The sequence below is a fragment of the Saccostrea cucullata genome, unplaced genomic scaffold (genome assembly GCF_032062105.1).
Source record: "Saccostrea cucullata isolate Sc308-1 unplaced genomic scaffold, CSIRO_AGI_Scuc_v1 ctg2100, whole genome shotgun sequence".
Taxonomy (NCBI): domain Eukaryota; kingdom Metazoa; phylum Mollusca; class Bivalvia; order Ostreida; family Ostreidae; genus Saccostrea; species Saccostrea cuccullata.
The window spans coordinates 141598-168326 of NW_026922775.1; the positions used below are offsets into that span (position 1 = coordinate 141598).

General features: G+C 33.8%; 3 protein-coding genes across 6 annotated transcripts; 1 reads left to right on the forward strand and 2 right to left on the reverse strand.

Annotated features, from left to right (window-relative positions):
* The first annotated feature begins 4531 nt into the window (after positions 1–4531).
* On the forward strand, positions 4532–12158 carry LOC134262431 (zinc finger protein 808-like). 4 transcript variants are annotated; one of them, XR_009991008.1, is made up of 7 exons: positions 4532–4579; positions 5098–5174; positions 5836–5992; positions 7519–7614; positions 7833–7991; positions 8461–11923; positions 11967–12157. XR_009991008.1 is itself a non-coding variant. In XM_062744827.1 (7 exons), exons 2-7 carry the CDS (start codon positions 5139–5141, stop codon positions 11367–11369), a joined length of 3321 nt encoding a protein of 1106 aa, XP_062600811.1. In that variant the 5' UTR covers positions 4532–4579; positions 5098–5138; the 3' UTR covers positions 11370–12157. The 4 variants fall into 4 exon arrangements, 3 of the variants coding, with proteins under 3 accessions (XP_062600811.1, XP_062600812.1, XP_062600809.1); XM_062744827.1 differs by having other exon boundaries at positions 8461–8501; positions 8538–12157; XM_062744828.1 differs by having other exon boundaries at positions 7833–8012; positions 8518–12158.
* A 3012-nt stretch (positions 12159–15170) lies between these two features.
* On the reverse strand, positions 15171–17894 carry LOC134262424 (E3 ubiquitin-protein ligase TRIM45-like). The gene is made up of 4 exons (XM_062744817.1): positions 16450–17894; positions 16242–16325; positions 16063–16149; positions 15171–15971 (listed from the first exon to the last, which is right to left on the reverse strand). Exons 1-4 carry the CDS (start codon positions 17888–17890, stop codon positions 15331–15333), a joined length of 2253 nt encoding a protein of 750 aa, XP_062600801.1. The 5' UTR covers positions 17891–17894; the 3' UTR covers positions 15171–15330.
* Positions 17895–23034: 5140 nt separating this feature from the next.
* Positions 23035–25894, reverse strand: LOC134262428 (uncharacterized). Its single transcript, XM_062744822.1, has 4 exons — positions 25651–25894; positions 24201–24434; positions 23678–23743; positions 23035–23585 (listed from the first exon to the last, which is right to left on the reverse strand). The coding sequence occupies exons 1-4, from the start codon at positions 25892–25894 to the stop codon at positions 23146–23148; spliced, it is 984 nt and encodes a 327-aa protein (XP_062600806.1). The 3' UTR covers positions 23035–23145.
* Positions 25895–26729: the final 835 nt, after the last annotated feature.

Below are 26729 nucleotides of genomic sequence, written 5' to 3' on the forward strand. Positions count from 1 at the left end.
AAGATTCCCATATGACGTCATAACTTATGCAATTTGTATTTCGTTCCACTTTGATAAAATATAAATATAAGGAACAGTAAGCAAACTCAAAAGTTGACCATTGAAACAATGCAAAAACCTTGAGGAACAACCAAAGGTAAGGCCAGGTAAGCACAGGTATCTCTTGAAGAGTAAGCATCCTCGCCGTTAGATCCTCGTCATGATCAAGCCAATGGGAAAATCCAATTTGGTCTGAAAATAATGGCCATGCAATTTACATGGAAACCCCCCAGTCAATATTGACGTAAAGATAGATTGTATTTGCTGCAAAAGCCATTGCATGCATCGACATAGAACTTACGAAATGTTTGCGTTAAACAAGATAGCCTTGTATCATCACCTAAATTGTCAATTCCTGGTCTTGTTTTAGTAAATTGTCAGTACGTAGAGCGTTTCGATTTAACTGAGATTTCATGCATTAACGTCTTTAATTTTTTCTAGTAAAATATCCAAATATGAAACAGACGTGCCAAATTCTGTGGTTTCTTTTATTTTGAGTTCAAGCGAATGTTTCGAGTTTTTCTCTTTAATCGACTGTCCTTTTTATTTCCTGTATCGATATCTATATGGATATACTGCAGATCAAAATAGTGATATCGACCAGCTATTGGAGGGCCGACTTGAAACCCTCGATAGAGTTAAAGCTATATAATGAATGAATTCTCACATTGTTCAGTCCTGCTGGATCTTGCACTGATTCCATTGCTGTTGTGACAGGATGAACGTGTTTTCTGTTTCTTTTCTTCAAAAATGACTTTTGAAATCAATTTTCAAAAATATTGGCAGATGAATACCATAAGAGGTAGTGAATAATTATAATTATACATATATATGCTGGGGCTGTAAAAATTGCTCAGATTTCTATTTAGATTCATAAGTTTCTCATATTTGATATTTACAACCATTGTTCACTATCAAAGAAATACTGGTATTACACAGTTACATAACATAGCAGACGAAACTGGGATCGGTTTGTTCATTGTAGACTATCAAGATATACATTGCATATATTCCAAAGGGAAACGGGTAGATGTATTAAAATATTTCTGTACATTTGGAAATTGATGTTTATATAAAAATTGTATAAATTATTTCTAAAATTTCTAGAATTTCTGGAAAACATTCAAAACCAAAGCATCGTATTTCCGCAAGAACTTACATTAAAATAATAAATCACATTAAAGTGATGATACTTTATTGATTTCTAAAGGGTGTTAAGAAAGTTTGTATTTCCAAAAGAAATATGAGAAGATATTTACAGTTTGTGATAAATTCCAATGCTATTATATAAAAATTGTATTAAATTATCTTCTAAAATGACGCATATTTGTGACATATTAAGCACACAGGTCAAAACATCCTTTCAAATACTATGCAAAAATTATCAAATCTGGGAAAATATGACAAACCAATTCTTTTGAAAAGTGATCTTTCGTTCTTATACATAAGTTCATCAGCTTGTCTGATGCATTAAACAAAAGTAATTTATCCACATTAAATGACCAGCATGTTTATCATTCTGGTGCTTTAAAGATGTTGCATATATTTTCATATGGAAGAAAAATCCTATAATTTCCTGCTAGAAATGAATTGCTATTAATCTAAAGCACACTCTTGTGATTTTGTCAGACTTGAAAATCTATCGCTTTGGTTAAGCAATATTTTGAAATTTTTGAAAATATTTCATCATGGAACGAACTTTCTTAACACCCCTTAGTACCGAAAAATGGACACACAACTTGATTTTTTTTTTTTCTTCTATTTTTGACAGGCTTTCTAAAGCTACATATGCAAAATATCGTGGGTGTTCTAACGCCAGACTGATGTGTTGATAATAGGAACAGACAGTTCAATTTCATTTAATATCAATAAAATCTTATCTGACTAGGTAGACGCCTCTTTAATTAATTGAAACAAAGCTGCCATCATCAAGTTTATGCAAAACAAAGATTTTTCGAGTTTGTACTTCACCATTCAACCATGCAGATAAATATTTCTCGAAGGAGTTTGTATTAAACCCCTAAACCCAACTCACACCCGCTGAGCTTCTGCGTCCATTGCTTTTATAAAAATCAGTATCACGAGCAGCCTTTCTTTTTTCTAATGAAAACAAAATTTGAGTTAAATATATCAATAAAGTAATACGAATAGATGACTCTTTAGCATTGGAGCGATTTTGCTATTAAAGTTTCTCGTTTGATGCTTTTTTTACCTCTTTTCTACAAAGAAGACTTTATTTTTACGTCACATACAAATGCTTTTGTTGAGAGGACCCTTCCCAATTATCCATGTTGATGCTTGTTGGGCATTTCTTTATAAATTATATTTGCAGTGTAATACATTTATTCAATATGTATATACCATCGGGGATAAACGCAAAATAAATAATTATTTCATGTAAAATTCAATTAAATTTAAATTATCTCTCAGAATATGAAATGTACCCTTTACTAGAGAATCATATTTCCCATCAACAAATTAATTTGGAAACCGTATGGCCCATACGTATATATCGCATATATATGTACATGTGTATAGCCACGTGAATATAATAAATTGTCCTTTTAATTATAACTATTTGTCCGGCCATTCGTCTTTCTCAAGTTTCTGGCCAACCCATCTGTTACAATTAAACAGGAAGATTTTTTCCCATTATAATGGACAAAAAAAAAATGATGTTTATAGGTTCAATATATAATAATTAATTTCCAGTACAAGTATTTGTTCCATGTTGGCCGAGAGCAGAAACTGATTTCCGTTTGGAAAAAAAAGTTCTGTGTTTCGAATTTTCCTTCCTTGTCTAGAATAATGAAACCGTGTCCTGTACTGCATTAAGCCATCTGATACAAGCGCTGGCAATTAAACAGGTTAATCTCTCTCTCTCTCTCTCTCTCTCTCTCTCTCTCTCTCTCTCTCTCTCTCTCTCTCTCTCTCTCTCTCTCAGTACACCTAAAAAGTATATACTTACATGTAGTAGGTTTAGTCATATGTAGGATGCACTTGTATATATTCAATTTTATCACAGAAAAAATTTCAAGTACGCTTTTTTATGATTTTCCTTTAACTGATTTATCATTTATATAATTTTACAATGGACCAAAAAGTCTGATGTAAGACTGAAAAAAATTGTAATGAGAATCAGTATAAACCTCGAACGAATGTTTCCGGGAAATGGTTTCCTTCCTCTCATGTTCTTTAGCTTTTAAAAAGCAATTTTCTAAACATATTGTCTAAATATGCAAAGGTATTAATATTAAGTATTTCTTCAAGCCTAGCTAGAAAAAAACACCCTTTCGTTCACTATCTATAAAAAGGAGCAAGGTTATTGTAAAATATATTATTCTGTTACTAAGTCCAGGGACGTAGCATGATATCATCATTTTTGAAAGTGTGTTGTTTTTTTTGGGGGGGGGCAGTCTAGGAAAAATCAAAGTACTCAGAAGTACAGAGAACCGGGATCAATTGCAGGCTAATGAACAGAGACCAATTTAAAAGTTCCATTTGTGTTAGCCTGATAGTACAAGCTTTATCTATAGAATATGACGCTGACAGGATACCTGATGAAAACCTTTCGGATGTTTTAAACAAAAAATAAAATGAAGAAGAAGGCAGAAAGTATATTATTATAATTATTTTTTGACAATTTCAGATAACTTTGAAAGTTTAATTTAGTGTTTGTATTGCCTCAAAGGCGATTGCGCAAACGTACTATATTCTAACTCGTAAATTTGATTACTAGTATAAAAGCGGTGATGAAGCAGCATTTCCGGTTGAACACCGTCACCGTAACGAAAGCCGGCTATTGCTCTACGAGCAATGATGTGTTGTGTGCATATGTGGAAGGGGTGCGTCTAAGATCGAACCTCTTCCACTATTTTTTTTTTACACCACTACATTGTCCTTTTTACTGTGCTCCAACAGAGAAGTGGGGAGGTCAACAGGCCTTTCAAGGAACATTTTCAATGGCAAAATTTATGTAAGGAAATATAAGTGGAGACATATATACATGTAACCCCCCCCCCCCCCATTCTTTAAATTGTGCGTGATGTCAGCAGTGAATACAAAAACTATATACATATCATGTGCAAGGATATACATTGTATTGTGTACACCATAAACAATTCACATTATAAATAAACTCACGCAACTTAGTTTACTGTCAAGAATAAAATGTGTACGAATTTAACAGTACAAATTTTCGGTATTATTTAATATTATAGGAATTTTCCTTCGAATTTCGGTGTAGAAAGGTTGATAAATGGAAATATCATTCAAAGTCAAAAAAGAAAAGAACTTTGATCCTAAACAAAAATTCTTTATATGACTAATTGACAGCCCCCCCCCCCAATATATCTTACAAATATATTCACTGCATGAATTAGAATAAGAATATACTGTAAATATTTGCTTAATTAAATAATGCTTACAAAACTGTCAAAATCAGACTAGCTAGACCTCTCGTGTACACAAGACGGTATTTCGAAGATTTGAAGTACGAGTTAACAAGGATGACTAATTCACGGGCTTCCGGTTTGCTCGAGTAAGGTCGTTTTGTATTATTTTGATTAATTTTCCATGTATTTTACCCCTAAATATCTTCTATTCATGTTTCAAAATATTCAATACTCCATTTTTATTATATATTTTACTATGTTATGGAATAAAATTAAGATTTTTTTTTACTTCGTTGCTGTAAATGGTACACTTGATTTGTTCCAACTGTTACACCCTTGGGCTTGGTGTCTGTGCAGACAGCAGTAACTAACTACACTGTATATGCTTTTTCAGTGCTGTCATTCAAACTTTTTATGTAATAATTTTAAACATTAATATTTGATAACTTTTTTCAAAAAATGTACATGACACACTTTCAAATTTTACAAGCACACTGAAAAAGTTTAACAAATTAATAAAGAACTCAGTCTCTGTTTTAGTGTGTAGAGGGTTGAGGAAGTTTACAGTACACTCTTATATGAAGTATAATAAATGTATATTCACTTCAGAAATTATATTTTTCATTCTGTTCCTAAAATAATGTTGAATTTCAATTTTTTTTAGGAGTAACACTGAAAAGTGAGAGGAGATGCAATTATTCAAAGATGGATAACCAGCTGATTATTGAAGCCAAGTCTTTGGTACATATATCACTAGATACTAGTATGATATAATGTGAAGTAAATCTATGCACCACATATAGCTGCATGGCCATGAGAATACAGTTTAAACTATATATCATGTGTGAATTCTTGTAGTTGAATTTGAATTATGCTCTGTAACAGGGCAATAGATAAAGTGATTCTTTTCTGTGGAGATTTAGTAAGTGAAAAAGCTTATTGAGGTATTGTTGAATGAGGAACCCTGGGCCCCTGCATCCCTCACAGGTGCTCTATAAACTGACCTACCAAGGTTGATGTCCATTGTCCAAACCATTAGATCCCTTCGTCATTAAATTGTCATCATACCCAAGTTCTTATTGGTAGCCCAATTTCGATCATACTGCCTCTGGAAGGACTTTCACAAGAAAGTCCATGGTTGACAAAGGCACCAAATTATGTTACAAAAAAGGAAAAATGCATGGCCTGATGAAGAATAAAACCTGAAACCCCTACATTATTATGTACTTCAGGTGCTTTACCACCTGAGCTACATGTACACCTGTTGATATCCATGGCCTAAACCATTAGATCTTGTAGATGTTCACTGTATTGGTCAATTGGGGAAAAACTATGTGTAAAAGTGATATTCTTTAGAACAGGAAAAAATTCATTAGAGTTAGAATGTTTCTGTTTGTTTCAGTGTAAGCGCCTTCAGAAAAACAATTATGAGGTACTTATTCTTGGTGCCCACAAGCTGGAGGCCTCTAAATCCTTCTTGGAGGGAACACCAATGGGACAACAGTTTGTGGAGAGCAGTGTTTCCTTGTTAAACAAATTCACCAGCTTCTGTTATGAAGGTAGTTAATTAAGGAATCACTGTCTAGTTTGTATAGTATGCCAGGGACATCAACAATAGTGGGAAACATGGGATAATTTGCATAACGGGCTTCATAAATTATCCCATGTTTCCCACTATTGTTGATGTCCCAGGCATACTATGCTAACTAGACAGTGATTCCTTATATTTCCATTTCATTGTGAAATAAAAGTGTAGATTTAGACATTAAAAATGCAGACATAGATTTAAATTACACGAGGATTCCTATCCCAATTTCGGTAATCCTCGCCCACTGACGTCAAACACAACGACAGCCGCACGAAATTTTCATGCATATTTGGCCTTCTTAGCATCAGACTCAGAGACAGATGCGCACAAGATTTGCATGCATACTAGGCCTCCTTAGCTCCTGTCCTATTGACCTGCCTAATTTACATTCCGGTAGAATTATCAAGAAATTAACTCCGCTAACTTTCAAAGAGTTATCACAGAGAGAAAAATTAGAAATGGAAATATTATATTATAAACAATTTTTTTTCATTGATGATGAATCTGATACACGTGTACTTTTAATTTTTCACAACATTTAGAGACCTTCCTAAATAACTTGTAAAAACTATGTCAAACTATCACTTTCCAATTTTTTTAACCTGTCCTGTTTCCTGATGATTATCATTAATTATGTATATGATTTCAATATATATTTCAATACTGGTTTATGTATATGTATATAAAATTTACATGCATTGCATACCATTAATTCTACATGTACATGTATATTTTAACAGAGTGGGGTGTGTGTACTTTTTTTCTGTTACACAGAAATAGTATACATAGACTGAAGTTACTCCTCTTTGTAAAGAAAAGTTAAAGAAAAGTTACTGTTCTTTGTTAATTTATACAATTACAGTTTCTAATATAAAGGTCACATAAACCGATAAAATTGAGAACAACAATAATGCTATTACTCACAGTAGCCAGTAACTGCAGCTGGGTTTGATTTTACATAATCACTACATAGCAAATCAGGGTTGGAAATTACAGCCTGCCCGAGCGCCCGGTCTGTTTCTCAGGCAGGCGGGTACAAAACTTCAGATGACAGCCCGGTGGTTGGGCTCATTTTAATAGCCAAACTCTTATTTTTAAACAGTTTAAATATTTTTCATTAATACACAACAAGATTGCCTCTTTTTTTAAGAATAAAATTAAAATTTGTGGAAGTGCAAGGATGTGTCAATCAAACCCGTCCGAAAATTTGAAGTTTCAATAACTTTTAGATGAAATAAATTTTTGAATATACTTTCGTGTGAAATGCTATTGCAATATATAAGTCATGATATTATACAGAAAATTTGAGAAAATATTAACTTCAAATCTGTGTCTATATATATATCATGTATATGCACCTTTAATATTCTTGCATTTCTCTTTTGGTTAAATTAAAATACATGCATAAATTATGCTTTATTTAACTACTGAATTTAATCTGCATAATTATTTAAGCATTTAAAAAACAAGTCTAAAATGCCCTTTCTTAATTAACAGGTACTTCTGCTGCAATAGAAAAACCCAGACCTGCCTCACAGTCATTACAAGGAAATCCTGTTTATGGAAACATCCGTATCAAGCAGGAGGTTGAAGGTAAACACATGTGAAATTAAGACACAAATGATCATGGGTAGTTGTTTAAATGACTTAAGCAATCTTGATTTCATGGTTGACGAATTGTTGAGTAGTTCTGGACATTTTAAATGTTGTGGTAGACATGAATTCATGGGTCTCTATGCCGAGAAAAAATTTCGAAAATTAGCCCCCCCCTTCATAAATTCAAATTAATATGTGTAATTTTTGTATCTCAGATGACTTTGGACCTCCAGCAGAGGTACCAGAACCTCCTGCTGTGTTTGGGCGACATGGACGTAAAATTAAAGCTCCGAAATGGAAGGAGGACTACTACTCACCCACTAGAAGTAAAAGGGCCCAGAAAACAAAGGAGGAGGGGGTGCCACCAAAGAAACGTGAGTGTACAGGAAAACTAGGTCATAAAAAACGCACTTGTAGGGAAATCCAAAAACTTTTTTTTTATCAAATTTTTGCGAAATCTAGTTTTCAGGAAAAATTTTTTGAGTATTCATTTGCAGATAAAAATGTTCAGGAATTGATCATTGTTTAATGTTTTTTTTAAATACAAATATACACAGAATTAATTTTTGCAAAGTGGAAGTGCTTGTGTGATATAAATTATTGTGAATAAAAAGTGATTTGTAGTAATAAGGAACTTTTTATGAATCCAGAAGAAGACTATTCTCATTGTTTCATCAGCTATCAATTAAACAATTTAATTGTATACTGCCACCATTTCATTTAAAAATAATTATGTACTATGCATATCTTTGATTATGAATGCCTATGCTTTGAATGTTAATTTTCCTCTGTCAACATGGTTAAAAAGAATATTTTATTGGTTATTTTTTTTATTTTTCAAAGGATCAAAGGTGGATAATTCACACCGAAAAATGCAAAGTCAGGTGAAAGATAATTCAGACCGAAAAATGCAAAGTCAGATGAAAGAATCTACCAAAAAGAATGAGAAACTCAGTTCCCTCAGAAACAACCGCACTGAAAAATCAAAATCGCCAGCAAAACCAGTGGAGAAAAAGCAGAAGGATAAACATATAGCTACAGAAATCAAATCAGAAAATCTGAAGCAGACATCAGAAATTACAAAACTATCCATGGCCTACTCTTGTAGTGTTTGTAACAAAATATTTAACAGTCAAGAAAATGTTGAAAAACACGAAAAAACACACGAGTTTAAGACTTCTTGTCAGTTATGTACAGAAGTATTTCAAAGTTTTGAAGACCTCTTTTTTCATTTGCATAAGCAACATAGTGAGAATGTTTGCTTTTGGTGCACTATTTTTGAGATTGATACAAAGGAGATGGAAAAACATAAAGCAAACTGTCCAAGAGAGGGAGATTTCAAAAGAAAATGCCACTTTTGCGTAAAAGAATGTCATTCAAGAAATGAATTTGAAGACCACATTATAAATTGTCATGGATCCCCAAATCAGAAGTGTTCACAGTGTGACATTAGTTTTTCCTCCCTATCAGCTTTACATGACCATGAGAAGGAACATGAGTTAACGAAGGAGAATTACTGCGTGGAATGTAACCTGGACTTTTCTTCTTCACAAGACTTCTTGGATCATGTCTTGAAAAATCATATATCTCCATCCTCTGAAATGGCTAACGATTCTAAGCCAGAGGCAGTTGAAGGTTCAACGGATGATATCAAGAATATTGCTGAAGTTCAGGGAAACAGTGGTGTTAGAAGTTATGAAACTGCTGAGGTCAATTCCAGAGATTTGCTAGAAGAAAATGAAGAAGATTTAAAATCTGATGAAAATTGTGATGATGATGACGATGATGATGATTATGTATGTGACGATGATGTAGATGATGAAGATGATGAACAAGGTATGCAGTCCACTCCACCAGGAAAGAAACTGAAGGTTAATTTAAAGAAAAAGAAGAAAGAAGGATCAAAACCTACTCAGAAATCTGGGAAAAAAACATTCCAGTGTAAAGTTTGTAAGAAAACTTTCAGCAGGTTCTCCGTACAACAAAGGCATGAGAAAAAGCATGAAAAAAATCTTGTTAACATAGAATGTAGGCTTTGCAAAGAAACATTCTGCAGCAAATACTTGGAGCTGAAGCACTTGTTAAAAAATCATGAAGAGAATTTCTGCCTCTTGTGTGATGCCACTTTTAAGGATGAAACAGAGAAGAAAGAACACGACAGTGGCTGTCACCCTCCAGATGGAGAAAAAATAAGGAAAAAATGTCATGTGTGTTCCAAGCATTTAATGAGCAAACTGAATTTTGAAAACCACTTCTCCACTACCCATGGTGGAGATTTTAAATGTCATATTTGTGGACATATCGCTGTCTCAAATTACATGTTGAACCGTCACATGCATAGTCATGGAGAAGGTGATAAGGTGCAGTGTCCAAAATGCCCCAAGGTGTTTTCACGAAAAGAACACCTTGACAAACATTTGAGAGACATACATAGGGTGTCGAAGCCAAAAGTAGTGAAGGAAACATTCCCATGTGAATGCCAGGTCTGCCAGGCAGGTTTTTACTCACGGAAAGAGCTTGCTGATCATATCAAGGTATCCCACATGGCAGAAATAGATGAGAAAATCATTGACAATCCCAAGTTTACCATCAACTTCCATGAAGATCATTTCATTTGTAAGAAGTGTGGAAAAAGTAGCACAAACGAGAACGAATTAGCAATCCATATGGCAAGTCACCTGGGCATTATGAATAAAAACGAAACCTTCATTTGTGATATATGTGGGGAGACATTTTACAAGAAAAATCTGTTTACAGCTCACAGGAAAAGACATACAGATGTCAAATCATTTCCTTGTACAAAGTGCAACAAAAAGTTTCACGTCAGGTCTTCACTAATTTCTCATCTGCAGACACATAGAACCTATCGTGATTTCGTGTGTCATATTTGTGGCAATGCTTTCAAAAGTCGTCCTAGTTTGAGAATGCACGCCAAAAGGCATGACATGGATCGATGCCATGTCTGCAAGTATTGCAATAAAACATTTCGATGTTATGATGGCCTTAAGTATCACTGGGTGGTTTATCATCCCGAAGAAGTCCAAAAAAGAAACCTGACCGTTTTTCCTTGTTCATATTGTGACAAGGTCCTGGCCACCAAAACACAGCATGCTAGACACTTGGCCAAACACGGTGTGGAGAAGAATCACAGATGTGAGTACTGCAGTAACAGATATTGCACTATAGCTCAACTGAATTCCCACATCAAAAACACTCACGCACAAAACAGAAATATTCATTGTACTGCATGTGACCTCTATTTTCTCATTCCGTCGAAAATGTTAAGACACATGAAAACTCATAAGCACAACGAGAACTGTGCAAAGAAAGGAATTCATCCAAGTGCCTTTTATGAACTTCTGGCAAATATGGAAAAGGACATGGTAGAATCTGTTGATCTTCAGCAATACAGGGCAGCCAAAAGCAGTACGAAATATCGAAAACTTTACAAATCAATGGGAGGTATAAGGAAGGATTTAGAAGTACAGAAAGGTTCAGAACTGATGGGCATGCTTCAGAATGAAGAAACAGTGACGATAGACTTTTCTAACGTCCAGTACATTGATAACTTGCCTAGAGAGGTCCTAGAAGAGGTGGAGATTTCAGATCAGAACTTGAAGCCAAACACGGAGGTATATGTGGTGTATGATCAGGGACCTGAACCCAGTGGCCAGAATCATAGGAATATGAGTTTAGACGCCCAGGCTGTGGAGACCCTACAGTCCATATTGAACCTCGGTAATCAGCATTAATTGACAAGCCAAAACATATTCATTGTACATGTTTCCTTTGATGAATGTAGAATAATTACCAGCGAAATTTTCTTGGAATGAATTTTATTGCTACTTTTATGATGCATAAGTCCAAGTATATTTGTATGTAAGTGTATGTGTATATGAACATTCCTAAATCAAAAGAAAATTGACATCTCAACATGTTCAAGGGGACTTAATTGTGATATGTGTTCAGGAAAAATGTTTACATCAGTTTTGTACATCAAATTTTTTAAATGATGTATCTGAAGTATCTGTTGTTCAGAATCCACTACGGTGTATATTCATTAAATGTGCTTATCTTCCTTTTCCTCCCTGCATTTTACTATCTTCTTCCAGACTAAGGACAGAATATTAGAACATAAAAAGATTAAGATTTTTGTACAATCCTAATCCTGAAGATATCTGATTTGCTTATGTTGAAAGATTACCAGGTATCAGATTTTAAAAAAGTTGAAGTTATTAGATATTTGAAATAGTGAGGAAAGTATACTAATTACATCTAAACTTATGTCCAAGCTTTTGAGATACATGTATCTTTATAAAGAACTTTGCCAGACAAACAATATGATTGAGCTACATTATATGCCTGTGTTGAGCTGACTTTTTTTTTTGGATACTCATGCCTGTAATTGCAGTTTAGGATAATATCTTGCTGTTTATTTATTGTTCATACTCACTGCAGTTTTACAAAATAATGAAAGCTGTGTACATTACCAGTTTCCAGAAATTATTTTTCTTGGGGCATTTTTTTTTTCATAAGATCTATGTTTTTGTTGGTTCATCTGTTAATTAAACATGGAAAGCTTGTATAAACTTATAATTTTATCATTATTTAAAACTGAACAGAAATATACTCAACAAAAAAAGAAACGCATATTGTTTTACTCATCAAACAAATTTTGAACAAGAGGCCCATGGGCCACATCGCTCACCTGAGTAACTTTGGTGATGCAGTTATTTACCAAATTTCCCCTCTTCTTATATCTGTTGTGGCCTACTACCCCCCCCCCCCTCCTTGCCAACAGCCCCCATCTTGATTATAATAATTTAGAATCTACACTACCTAATTATGCTTCGACCTAAGTTTCAGTTTTCCTGGCCCACTGGTTCTTGAGAAGAAGATTTTTCCTATAATTATTTCTATATAAAACTTGGATTCCCTATTGTGGTCCCGCCCTACCCCCGGGGGTCATGATTTTAACAAATTACAATCTACACTACCCCAGGATGCTTCGACCTAAGTTTCAGCTTTCCTGGCCCACTGGTTCTTAAGAAGAAGATTTTAAAATATTTTTCCTATATATTTCTATGTAAAATTTGGATTACGTATTGTGGCCCCGCCCTATCCCTGGGGGTCATGATTTGAACAAATTAGAATCTATACTACCCAAGGATGCATCCACATAAGTATCAGCTTTTCTGGCCCACTGGTTCTTGAGAAGAAGATTTTAAAATATTTTTCCTATATATTTTTATGTAAATCTTACCCCTACATCCTACCCCTGGGGGTCATGATTTGAACAATTTAGAATCTACACTACCCCAGGATGCTTCCACACAAGTTTCATCTTTCCTGGCCCACTAGTTCTTGAGAAGAAGATTTAAAAAGATTTTTCATATATATTTCAATGTAAATCTTGGACCTCCTATTATGGCCCAGCCCTACCCCCGGGGGGTGTTGATTTTAACAATGTTGAATTTACACTACCCCAGGATGCTTCCATATAGGTTTCAGCTTTCCTGGCCCACTGGTTCTTGAGAAGAAGATTTCAGGTATATTCCATGAATACCTGTTGCAGAAAGACATTGGATATAAAACACGGCGGAATGTGCTTTTGAGCTTGTACATGTAAACTGTTCACTATCTCGATATATTTCATTTAAAAAAAAAATTTGATGCAAATTTGAAAAGGTCTTGTCACCAAGTAATGTAAATGTACAATTCATGTGAAATATGAGAGTCGTATCTCTGTTCTCAGAAGAAATGACCGCGGTTAACGTTTTTGTGACAAACCGACATTAAACGAGATTTAAGGAAGGCCCACAACGGATCGGATCCGGTTCTAATTTTACACATCAATATAAAATTCTGATTTTCAATTGATATAAATCTTTTTGGGTGATTGAAAATTATTTAGCAAGTATATATTTGTTTATTATAGTGTTATTGTGCATATGAAGCATTTAATATACATTATTTATGGAAATTAACACTTTGCACTCTGTCCATAAGATCTACATGTCATTTAGTACATACACAGACACAAAATTCTTAATTGCTTTTATGGACCTAAATCTTTTTAATTTTCTTTTAAGCAAATAACCTGAGATCTATTTTTATTGATTTAGAGCCTATATCATCCATTTAATTTTTACTTTTTAAAAAATTTTGCATTGAATAATTGAAAAAATTGATATTCCAAAAATGGGGGTATATGTCTTCAAAAGACTGTTTTATTAAAATTCTCTGGTCAACCATCATAAAGTAGCTGTTTTTGTTAACATTAGATATAATTCTTAATATTTTTAAAGAAAAAATGGCATCTAAACATTTTGGATTTTGGGAATTATAAAAAATAAAGATATTTTGAGATTTTTTTCTGAAAGACATGGACAGATTCAACACCAATTTGTTAATGTTTTGCAGTAAAGATTTCAAATATTCTCTTGGCAAATGAATATTTTTGATCTTCATAAGTTTTAACATAAATTTGATGTGATTTGGTGCATAAGTAAGAGAAATATGATATCACACTTTTTTATGTTCAATTTTGGCTGTTGAGTTTTTAGAGGTATGTGCGCTGAGGCATGTTGTATGAAAATTAACCTGCAAAGACATGCCTTTTATGGGTGTTTTAGTAAGTTTAAGACTTGTTCAAGGTATTCAAATTGAAAAATTATCAGTTTGACAGAAAATTCTGAAAGTACGGACCTACCTTAAACTTCCAGAAAGCGGGGGACGATAAACTCATACAAGGGAAGAAATCATTTTAAAACCCTTCTTCCATCCGATCTCAATCTGACTTCGTACGTTATATTTTCCGTATTTTTACGACTCGCCGCTTCGGATCTTGCAAGTAGTCATTCTCCCACGACATTAATGCTTGAATTATCCCTTTGAAGCCTTTACAATTGCATTCATTTCAGGCTAATAATTAACTAAGCAAGCTTTTAAGAATATTTGTCGAGGACTATTTAACTTTAGATCCTGAGTGTACAACAAAGTTGTCCAAAAAGGCCGACATGAGATAAGATACTTTTCTCGAGTCCTCGACTAAAGCACCCAATTATTCGAATACAGTGAGATTGACATCCCTACTTTGAAGTTAGTTATTTAATGAATTTTCACTTTAAAACAAAAGCACACCACTTCATTTTTTTTTATTTACAACATTAAACCATAATATATATAGAAGAAAATGATTGTCAACAAAAAAAGCTATTACACCGGCCGCCACACGTCCTAAAGGACAAAAAACACTTGTAAATAAATAAAGTTATAGAGAACTGACACCCATAATATGGAGAAAAAAGATGGATGGAAAATTTTCTAAAATAAATAAAATTAAAGCCTTTCAAAAACTTAATTACATGTATGTATATGAAATGAAAAAAAAATCATGCTTTATTTTTAAAAATTCTAGAACAAAAGTTCTATACTTGAGGAAACTAAAATGAACCACAGTTTCAATCCAGTCAAGTGCAACACAAATGGGAGCATTTACTCGCTAAAGAGCATATCCATAAATTGAGCTCTGCAGCTAAAATCGAGGCAGCATTCGACACTGATACAGATAACTTCACTTTAGTTAGGTAGTCGGAAGGGTGTATATCCTGAGTATCAGAGTTACTTATCATTCTAGCAACAAAAAATCGGCAAGTTGACTGCATTTATAAAGGAGCTTAATATGATACATAAATAATAACGTGAGTGGTGCTACAAGTCAAATGGTACCTCCAAAATTGTTGAGATGTCTTTTCCAGACCGAAGCGTCAGCGACGAATTGACCAGGTCTGGGTTATATAGCCCAAATACTGGCCACAGTGGCTTGTTTAAGTCAATGTGCTTGAACCTAAGTATGAATTTCCTACTTTTAACATCAATAACGACCCATTGTCTCTGTCGTGTGTCTAAAAGAAACCCGTATGTAGTTTTGAAAGAAGTTCCTGGCGGTGAGTTTTCGGTGATTGGCGCATGATAGAATCGCTGGCCATTACTCCATCCTTGAAGACAAATAGTACGGCAGATGTGGCATTTTCTTGCGCAGACGACATACGAAAACTGATGATTGTCGATCGTGTAGTGTTTGTCGACATCCGGTTTACGACATAGTCCTACCTCAAAGATAAGGTCCTGTCGTAGTGAACGCTTAATGAAGAAGCTTATGTTGACCTCAAAGTAATACTGCCCTGTTCTTCCCATGGAGCGATTTGCGATAGTTCCGCGGAAGTTCTGGAAAGCTTGGGAGAGATTCCGAGGCGGACGATGGCGGCCCTTCTGGTTAGTTAAGGTTTTCTGGTTCTCCAACAACTCGTTTTGCGGATGGACTGTTAAGTGGTTGAGGCTCATATCTGGACCTAAAAATTTTTGCGAAAAAAGACATGTAAACGAAATAAAAATGATTTAATTAAAAATATTTTTATGCAACTAATTCAGCCGTTTTCTTACATATAATGTCCCCGACAGCTTTGAATTTATGTGATGTCACGGGGCTAGACCTGGATGTGGCTAGACCTTGCAGGTTCAGCTTTTCAACTGCAAATATATTCAAAATCAATAGATGTAACAGTTTGTCTGTTAGCTTGAAAGGTAGATGAAAGAAAGTGACAGAATGAAAGTAAGCTTACCTTCAGCATTACCATTGGGCTCTTGAACATGTACATGTAAATTCTGCACACCTGTTTCGTCATTTCCCTTCTTTTCTTTTGGGGCTAAAAAAGTTTTAAAGAATTGAGTCATAAAAGAATCAGTTATCATAATATATTTTTTTTCTAGTTTGTGTGTTTAATTTAAACCAAAATTTAGATATTGTCATCGAATTATCTTTAGAATTACTTAGATCCGCTAAACTGTCTTCAGATTCCATTTGATCCGGATGTTTGGCCTTAAAGACATATTCCCCCGGCTCTAATACTGTCCCCATTATTTTGATAACTGCTCTATATTCTCCAGGTCTAGATGCTGTAAAGGCGACTTTATAACAGCCTTGGGACCGCGTTTTGTCTTGGACATGTGCTAGAGTTTTATGATTCTTGCTGTTGAAAATGTCCACTTTAATATCTACGCCAGGCTCGTGAAGCGGTCGGTTTTGGTAGTCGCTCAAGGTGATAAGCAATGGACACTGCTCTCTTCCAGTCGCTATATCCAGAACTTGTACGCGAGTGTTCGGAAGATAAATCGAGGTTGCCCATACGTCGCCCATATTTTGGCAAAATTCCGAGAAGTCGTCACCTAGGTTGGTAGTTTGAAATTTGATGTTCGATGTTGCATGGGGTACTGTTTCGACGGACTGGTCTTTTAAGGTATACATTCGATTTAGTATCTGGTCTTTCATGAGCAAGAATTCTGCGGCATTGCTGTACTGCAAGTGGTCATCCGTGAATTTGCAAGTTTGATCCAGCTGTCCTTTTTGTTTCGTCAGGCGATCTAGTTGTCCATCAAGGTCTTTCTTTTTGTTTTGAGACACAGATGCAAGCTTTTCTTTGAGTTCTTCCTTTCTCTTTTCCATGGTTTTTATACAGGCAGCGAAATGAGCATCCAGCTCTTCATCAACGGCATTTTCTTTCAGGTAGAGATTCTGAATTTCATCTTCTATGTGTTCAATCGCCTCATCTGCTGAAGTTTTCATGTGTTTGATGTCCAATAATTGCCCCTCCACTTGCCGCTTATTTTCCACGTATACATCATTTATATTTCGAACTTCATGACCATTTTGCTGATGGTCTCGCACAACGCAAAGACTGCAGATAGGTTTGGTACAGGTTTTGGATGTGCAGAAAAAGGAAAATGGCTGCCCTTCATGTCCTTCCACGGAGCAAGTCTGCTTTGTGTGAAACTCTTCCAAAGGAGAATTCTTAAGTGTTTCTAATGATATCAATTGATGTCGCTTTGTTAGTTTTGTTCTTTGATGGGCGTCTGTACATTTTGTACATAAAAATTCATTGCATTCTTTACAGCGCATTGTTGCTCGCTCTTTATTGGAGGAATTTCCACATTCGTCACAATTGAAATCGGCATTTTTTTTCTGGATTCTGTAGCAATCTACGATATGTTTTCGCGCGGTGTCGACGGGAAAGTTACTAATATCGTTTTGAGAGGCTTCAAACTTCTCCGCGCATTCCGGACATTGGACTTCTTCCTTGATGACTCGGGATTTTAGACATTTTGTGCAACATGTGTGCAGACAGGGCAGCACATGCGGAGCGTGTGAATCGTCGTCAAAATATTTCTTACAGTCCGTGCACTTCAAAAAGTGCTCTAAATTGTGAGAGGTCATTATAAAACACCTGAAAGAAAAAAATATATTACCTTCAATTGAAATGTCTTATTTGAAAGGTTACTGTAGCATCAATATGAAGTACATTTAATAATTTTGATCGGTCTTAATATAATATTCTATTAAAATTTAAAATCCATAAATTAATATTTCAAGTATTAATTAAAGTTCTTTGAAATATTAAATTTTAAATAAATTAAAATCTAAAAAAGTAACTATGAATATAAAAAATCTGGATATACTTACTGCAAATATATATAATGTTGATAAGAAACTAACCTAGAGATCCTTGGAGAAAATCCGTTTGATTAAACGTTGTATATAAAAGATGTCTCAGGCCACCGATTTCTAAAAGTACGCGATTTTTTTTCTTTGTTTCAAACTTTCCGTTTCAGAAAATTTGCGTGCATTGTTTTCGAATAAAATGGGCATTAGCAACGGGTTGAAAGTGATATTTAAATGCAGATAAGAACAATGGATTGAGAATGTTTAACTAGCGCCTTTGCGTATCGTTGTATATTTTATCTGTCAAAATGTCTTTCAATTTCATATCTCGGCCATGGTAAATAAATAAGAGTTCGAATTATCTCCCATGTTCATGTGTAAAGCAAGCTTAACTTTCCAAACATTGATCCAAGGAACCATTGTGTGGATTTTATGTGCAACCAGATTTAGTTAACCATCTTTTCGATGGTTCGATAAACATCTTAAAAAGTTAAATAATAAAAAAAAAACTTCTGTTCTTGATGTCATTTTATTTATTCCTTTATTTTTTTATTTATTTATTCTTTTTTTTTTTTTTTTGTTATATTGAAAACAGTTTCTTCTTGAGTTCCAGATACACCTGCAACGGAAAATATCTTATGCCTTATACACTGTGGAGTAAATTTTAACTTCTGCATTTTTTTCTTAAGGTCACGGACAAATGACCAATCGTTTTTGTATAGCTTCTGAACAAGATTAAAACTTTAACCGTGAACATAATTAACTTTAAAGTTATCGTTTTAAAACATTTCAAAGTTTGGAAAAAAAATCCTATGTACAAGTACTGGTATTAATATCATTAATATCGACATTAATAATTTACAGTTTTGAAAATGTAAAAACTGAATAACAATAAAACAATAAATCATTGTGTAACCAAATCGAGAAAAAATCCCCTTAAATTCTTTTTTTTTTTAAAGATGCCTATTACATACTTTAAATTCTTCCCACTTTTTTTGTTTTTACCTGAAATCTTTAGACAAACTTACGCATTCGGATGCGCAAGCGCAGAGAGAGAGAGTGAAAGAGAACTCACCTCTCTCGATCTTTTTTTGTAGCTGTTCCACAACATCATGTAGAGAACAGGACAGAGGGCGCTGTACAGGATATATAGACAGAACATCACAGCGGTCAGTATTGACATTACTGTAGAACTGGGCTGGAAAAAGCCCAGCATCTTAAACAACTGGAAGGGAAATCCGGTTAAGACGAAAAACCCCACCATAATAACACATACTTTGGTCAATCTTGCTGATTTGGTCCAGTGGAAAGCGGAGACCCCCATTGGAAGGACCTGCGTGTTTGAGTTGTCATTAACATGGTAGATTTTAATTGTTACTTATATTTATATGTACATGTAAACTATATTCTTGTTATTTATTTCGTGTTGAGTCTCCAAGTTTCTTCTTTTTTCCCCGTACATGTGGAATTTCTATATCTTTTTTGAAAAACAAACGTTCTAGATAGTGATTAAAATCTTCTGATGACATTCAAAAACCTAAGGTTTTACATGTTTGAGCTACTTATTAATTACATGTTTATACATGTACCTCTAAATACAATAACTCAATTGGCAAATGTACCTCATCTTATGTTAGTATCTCTTTAAAGTTTAATATACTGAAGCGCAAAAATCGCAACATTCCGTTATCTACAAATATTTGAATTTTTTTCTAATGATTTTCAAAAATGAATACAGTAAATTCATTTAAAAGCATTAGAGATCTAGCTGATAAAAATGTTTAATGATTATCATTAAGAGAGTAAAACGTCACTGTTAAAACACCCCTCTCAACATGCTCAACTATCATTTAAATATTCACTTTCCAGCATCGGTCAATCAACTGCCTTTCACTCTCTACACGTAGTTCTGGACACTATCTTTCACCACTTTAATTGTATAGTCGTATCTACAGGGGATAAACCAGCTTGATTTTAATATTAATTGTCTGTTAGATTGCAGAACATTCAAATCAAGCGAGTTTGTCATTTGTAGAGACGACTGTAAAGGACTGGGAGGTGGGTAAAAAAAATAGATTTGTTAAAAATGTGCCTAGAATTAGGGAGTGAAAGGTAGTTGATTGACCATTGCTGTAAAGTGGAGAGATTCTCCCTAACAGTGTGTAATAAATATCTTTCGCCGTTAATTGCACTTTTTTTACATTAAAGGATCTAAAGCGCTATATCGTAAAAGCCATAAATAGGCAATTTTTAAGCGGATTCAAACTTAACTTCTGGTAATGGTACGAAAATCATTTAAATGTTAAATTACGGATAGTTACAAATATAAGATATCCTTATTCTAGATAAAAGTAACCCATGTTACCTTATATAATACTTCCCCTTAGAATAGGATGTTGCGTTCCTTTTGCGTTTCAGTAAATGTTACATTTGATTGCATTTCACTAGTTACCTTTTTCGATAACTGTCTTGTTCTTTTTAGAATAAGACAATAACTGATGACAATTGCTAGAAGAGGCAACCATCCATTGACGATACTAGTCACAAGAGAATGGTAGCTCACTGCCGTTAAATGACCAGGAGGTACTCCACAGTTGCCAGTTTTAGACACTTTAGTCCAGAACATCAGGGGAAATGCAGAAATATGAGTGTACATGCAAATAGTTACAAGAACGGCTCTCCGCTTCAACAGAGAATATTCTGCCTGATTGTGATGTCTGCGGACAGAGGGTTGTTGAAGTAAGCGGTACCTATATATTTAAAGAAATATGTTCCCTTAAGAATTATTTCATTAGTTTTAAATGTTACAATATCGTTCGAAATGTATAAACAATTGGAAACAACTTACCTTTGAAAGGCTATGACCGAATGAGTAATCAAAGAGGTAGAAAACACAGCCTTTACTTCCATGGCGAGAATTTGGCACATTGTGTCACCAAAAACCCAACGACCCGCAAATAAAGTAACGGCGTTTGGCACTAAAATGCAAAAACCTAGCAAGATGTCCGAAAGGGAAAGAAGATTTATAAGAGATTTAGTACACTTTGAAACACCTTTGAATTTCTTGGACAAAACGAACAGCGTCCAACCGTTTCCGGGCAGGGATGCAGAGGCGACAATAATGCTGAACACAGAAAAGATCCATTGATAAGTTTGATCACTTTTGGATTCATGGTCCGCCTTATCCAACATAGTGATCGAAAGTGGTAAGACTTTCGTTGATTAGGGGAGAACGACAGCAATATATAGAAAGTAATTATTGTCCAAAGTGCGCAATTAGACCCATGTTAAGTAGCGAAAATTGGTACTCGTGAACCTTTTAATGAAATTTCTGTGTTTGATTTTCAAGCATCACCAATCAACAACCAATAATTATGAATATGTGTGGTCATTAAAATATGCATTCTTCAAGCAACAATTTGAAAAGATCTAACAGATTTATAATATACCTTTACCTCACACATCTTTGCATTTCAATCAACACCGTCTTTATAAAGGAACATGTAAGTCATAGAACAATATAATCAATACCCACAACTAAAAAAAATACAAAAGACAGAGAACAACATCCCAAAATACAGTCCACTGCAATGTCCCCATACCCATACATAATTATACATGTACATCACTCAGACACATGAAGTTCATTTATACCTTTGTTGTGATATTCTTTAAACTGGGATGCTGATCGAATTGGGCGATCGACTTTTTATCAATATAACTATTCAATTACATCGTACTTTAACAGTGAACACTTTTACATTGCTATCCATTACCGATGGATTTTACTCTGGTCAAAACTTAAGCCTAGAGATAGAAATGACATATATCTATAAAATTTATTTCAAGGCTGTTGATTCATAATAAAAACTAAAACATATTTATTTTCTAAAAACAAATGGTGCACAATTTATAGCACTAAAATGTTGAAAAATATTATTAAAACTTTAACATAACTATAAAAATTAGAACGTTTCCCATAGGGTATATCTGTTCCACCCAAGGCACATTTGTATTACAGCAGTGACAAAAATGTACCTTCCATTTGACTCTAAGATAGATTCATTCTGGAATCTGTTATCGAACAGCTTATTAAAGTCTCATTGTTTTAAGTTCATTATGTTATATCCAGTATATCTTTACTTCAGTCTATATTATCTTCTGAGTGCATGTATGTATACAAATAAATATGCTCGTACAGAAATTCATATAATTATGGAGTTTTCTGAACAAATCCTGGTTGAAAATATGATAAAAGATTAACATGTCAAAATTAGATGCATCATAAAATTATAAAGAAAAAATGATCAAGTTCAAATTTTAAAGGATGTCAAGGTCAAATTGCCTTTGATACATGTATACTTAAATGCAAAATGATAAACCGAGGGTAAGAAAAGATTAAATAGAGAGTTCAAAATCAGAAATTATGGCACAGTTGAATAATCCCCGAAATCAATAGTTTTTGACAAAATATTTTGAACATCTCGTAAATTTTGATAAAAGCAAAAATAAAGGCAATGTCATAGGGTAGGTGAAGGTCAGAGGATAATTATACGGTTGAAAATCCCCGCCAGTGTGTATCAGTGTCCGAGAATTAAAAAAAATGGTAAAGTTGCTTTGAAATTGATTTAAACAAATAATATGGAACAGTGAGGTTAAGGTCGTAGATAAGGTAAAGGTCAAATGTTTTTCCACAGTTGAATGGTCTGATTTCTATTTGAAATATCACATTCCTTGAATTTGAGATAAACGTAAAATGTGATAAAGTATCATAACGTATGGACATGATACTAACATTATAATACGTGTATACTCAAGCCATTTCATGGCAGCGCATAAAATATTAGCTCAAAACATATCATTTCAATAATAAATCAATGAAAAATTTAGAACGTTTTTCACGTCAACACAATAGTACTATCAACAAATGGTATATTTTGTATATTTATACAAAAGGGACTTGCACAAACTTCCACAAGGAGTACAACCGTAACAGAAAAATATCTGTGCGTCTATATTTAGACTTTGGTTCAGCTAGGTGTGGATTTAGTCTCTAATTTTATGAGCTTAATATTTGGCAATACTTCCTTACTGTCACCAATCCTTTTACTTTTGCTTTTACTACAGTTCCTTTTAATTTTGTCACACCTCACTCTAGTTAGATCCAACATACAGATAGAACCTAAAACTACCGAGAGAATAACCACCCCTAATGATCCTATGCTTGTTGCAGAAACTCTATGATCCGCCATGCTGATTTTGCTTCGTCTGTGTGCAGAAGTGTTCCTTTTATTAACGGTTAACTCTTTCTTTAGTTGCTCCACTTTTTCCGCCAATGTTAAATTTGAGTCTGTTATGTTCACTGTTACAGAACAAGGACATTCACAAGACACTTTTGCAGTTGTCCCTTCTGTTGTTGCTAATGTTGTCAGTACTTCCGTTGTTGTTTGTATAACTTCCGTTGTTGTTTCTGGAACAAACATTTCAGTAATGGTAACGGAGATTTAAATCTATACATGTAAGTAGACTTCTGAAAAAAGGAATGTTCAATAACATGCTTACCTGGCTCTGCACATAGATCCGTGACGTTTGGCTCTTTATTGGGCGTGTAGGACATATTGTAAGAACCTAGGAAAATTGTACATATATATCAAACATCAATGAAACTTCTGATGCATCATCTATTTAATGGCAAAACTTATAATGGATATCGACAAAGAAAGAGAATAATTATTTGATATATTATCAATTCCAGTGAAGTGTACCGTTTTGAATTATTCGTCACAACCTATTTTGACAGCTGCAGTCAAGGTAAATACTAGTAGTACACTCGTCCTAATCGCAATCTTGATGTTTCTTGTTTGTGTTTTTTTTCTGCAATAGTCTGTTGTACGAGCAAACAATCAGGGATATGGAGAAACTACTAACCTTAAAGCCGGCGGTTAGGAGACGTACATATAGTATGTACTATAATTTACCTTGACTGCAACTTCAAATAGGTTGTGACGTAATGCAAAACGGTACACTTCACTGGAATTGATAATAAAATACGATTACGCTACCATTGAAATATTAATATTCAAACCTGGTGGGTCACAGTATCGTACGTTATAACTATACAAGTCCTGGAGGTAGCAGATATTGTAGAAGGGGTCGTCGTTGATAAATGATGACCTTATGATGTGGCAGACGGTAAAATCGTCCAGAGTCAAAAACCGGTGTCGACACCCGAGGAGTTGCCCACAGTAAGCCTCGCACTCAACATCAGACTTCGGGGCAAGATATACCGACTCATTGCAAGAGTGGATACACGGTAGCTCTTGAAGGAAAAAAAATAATGTATTACACATGTATAACTTTTATCTTGAAAGCAAATTAAAATTAAGTAAATATTGAGGTACTTATATTAATATTTTAAGAATTATAATACATTAGTACTTGCATCCCTCATAATGATCTCAATAACTTTTTCTTTCTTATCGCTATTATTCTAAGAACAGACTACTTCTATCCTCTTTATAGTGTTTGCTTATCATATTGATTGTATATCTTTAAAATTTGAAGAAATTTCAACATATTCAAGAAGGCAATATCACTAAATCATAGTATGAATAAAGTTCTATTCGACCTTTTATTTTAAAAGCAAGGCCATGTCAAGGTCATTATTTTTATCATTGACAATAAGCATAAAAAGCATACGCAATCATATGAACCCTACTTCTTTTTTTATTTTTTATTTTTTTTTATAAATCATGCATTTCTCTGTTTACATCAAATGATGTTCCCCTTACGGGTCTATCAGATGATAGTACCACACTGACATAGAAAAATTAACAAAAATACATAATGGCTTTTCCTAATAATTCTATTTAACTTAAATGTTTAGGGAATATTAGTTTTTAATAACTTTATTTATTCAATTACAGGTTTTTATAATATTTTTTAATTGGAAATTTGAAACTGAATTCATTGTTCAGAAGAAATTTTCAGAAGCAGAAAAGGAACCTTGTCATACGCCGCCATTACGCCAGAAGTATAGTTCACTACTTGATTTCAAACTCAGTTTACCTTTTGTGTTTCAAATAGTATAATAATGAAAAGGAAAAAATGTAATCTTTTAAATCCCTTTCCTCTTAATTTATAAGACATATAATCAAATAAGATTTTGATATATCATCTATATTCATAAATCAGACAAGAAAAGAAAACTGAATTTTTAAAATTTCTACCATTGATTGCTTATTATCATATATACTGTACAAGTATTATGATATTGACAAAGGTTTCTTTATGTTATGTCCAGCAAAAATATTTGAAATAAAACCACAGCAAAAACCAAGGGGAAAAGAAAGATGTATACATCTATGCATATACATTTTGTACATGTATGTCTTCAATATTATATGAACGTTAGACTTGGAATATTCTTAACACGTGATTATTTGAAGAAAATTAGTGAAGGATAGTATATTGCCCCTCCCCAGTTGCAACCTTTCCTTTTTCATAACAAGCTAAGCAGATAACTGTAAAATTACCGTCCATTAACTTCATGCACACGAAGTCATGTTCCGTGTTACAGGGCATACCCAGCCAATACTTGTGTACATTAGTTCCAAATGGTACCCAGTAAACGTCAAATAAAACGCAAGGATGATCCACCACGTAGGAAGACCTAGTAGAGTCGTCCCATTCCAAATAGGTCACGTGTGAACAGTTGTCATGATAAAAGTCGGTTTTGTTGTTTGCATCTCTATTGTGCACATCCATCCAGTATCTCATTTCGTGAAGTCTTCGGGGCAAGGACTCGGTTGGAATTCTGAAAAAGAAGAATTTTTGAGGAAAAGAAAAGGCATAAATGATTGCAAGATTTCGAGCGTTGTGTTTAAAATGCTTGTCTTTGGATTCTTTTCAGACTCATTTTTTTTAATCAGATTATTTACAAAGATCATCAAACAGTGCTGTTGCAATTATAGAAATTTCCGAAGAGATGACTAAAGTTATTGAGAAAAAAAATAAGTGCACTTAACATAATGTCGATCTTCTTGAAAATTAAGAGAGGCAGATTAATTATGAAGGAGAAGAGGGTTTTCCTAATGGCAGTATTAACTAAGTTAAAATAAAACAGGGTATATGTACCGATATTTCCTTTCTATTCGTTTTCTCTGTGATAACTCTTTGAAAGTTTGGTGAGTTTCTTTCTTGATCATTCAACAGGAATGTAAATTTCTCCGAGCAAAAGGTCAAGCGCTAAGGAGGCCTAACATGCATATTATAAATTTTCCAATTGAAAGATATAATAATAATAATAATAATAATAAATACTTTATTTAAAGAAGGCAGTATTACTATATATATCTAAATTAAAATAAAATCATATATAATAGTAATATGTTTAAGGTATGATTATGTATCAATAGTTTTTCCATTTCTCAAAAAATTTGCGACAGCTGATAATGTAATTTTCTATATTCTCTGATTGAGAGATAACTCTGAATACTGAAAAGAGGCCTTTGAAAGTTTAAGAAGTAGAAGAATGAAATTCAAATTAATTACAAAGATATTGGGGAGTCGTTCCACTGAAAATTTTGTATAATAATATGTATTTGTATAGATC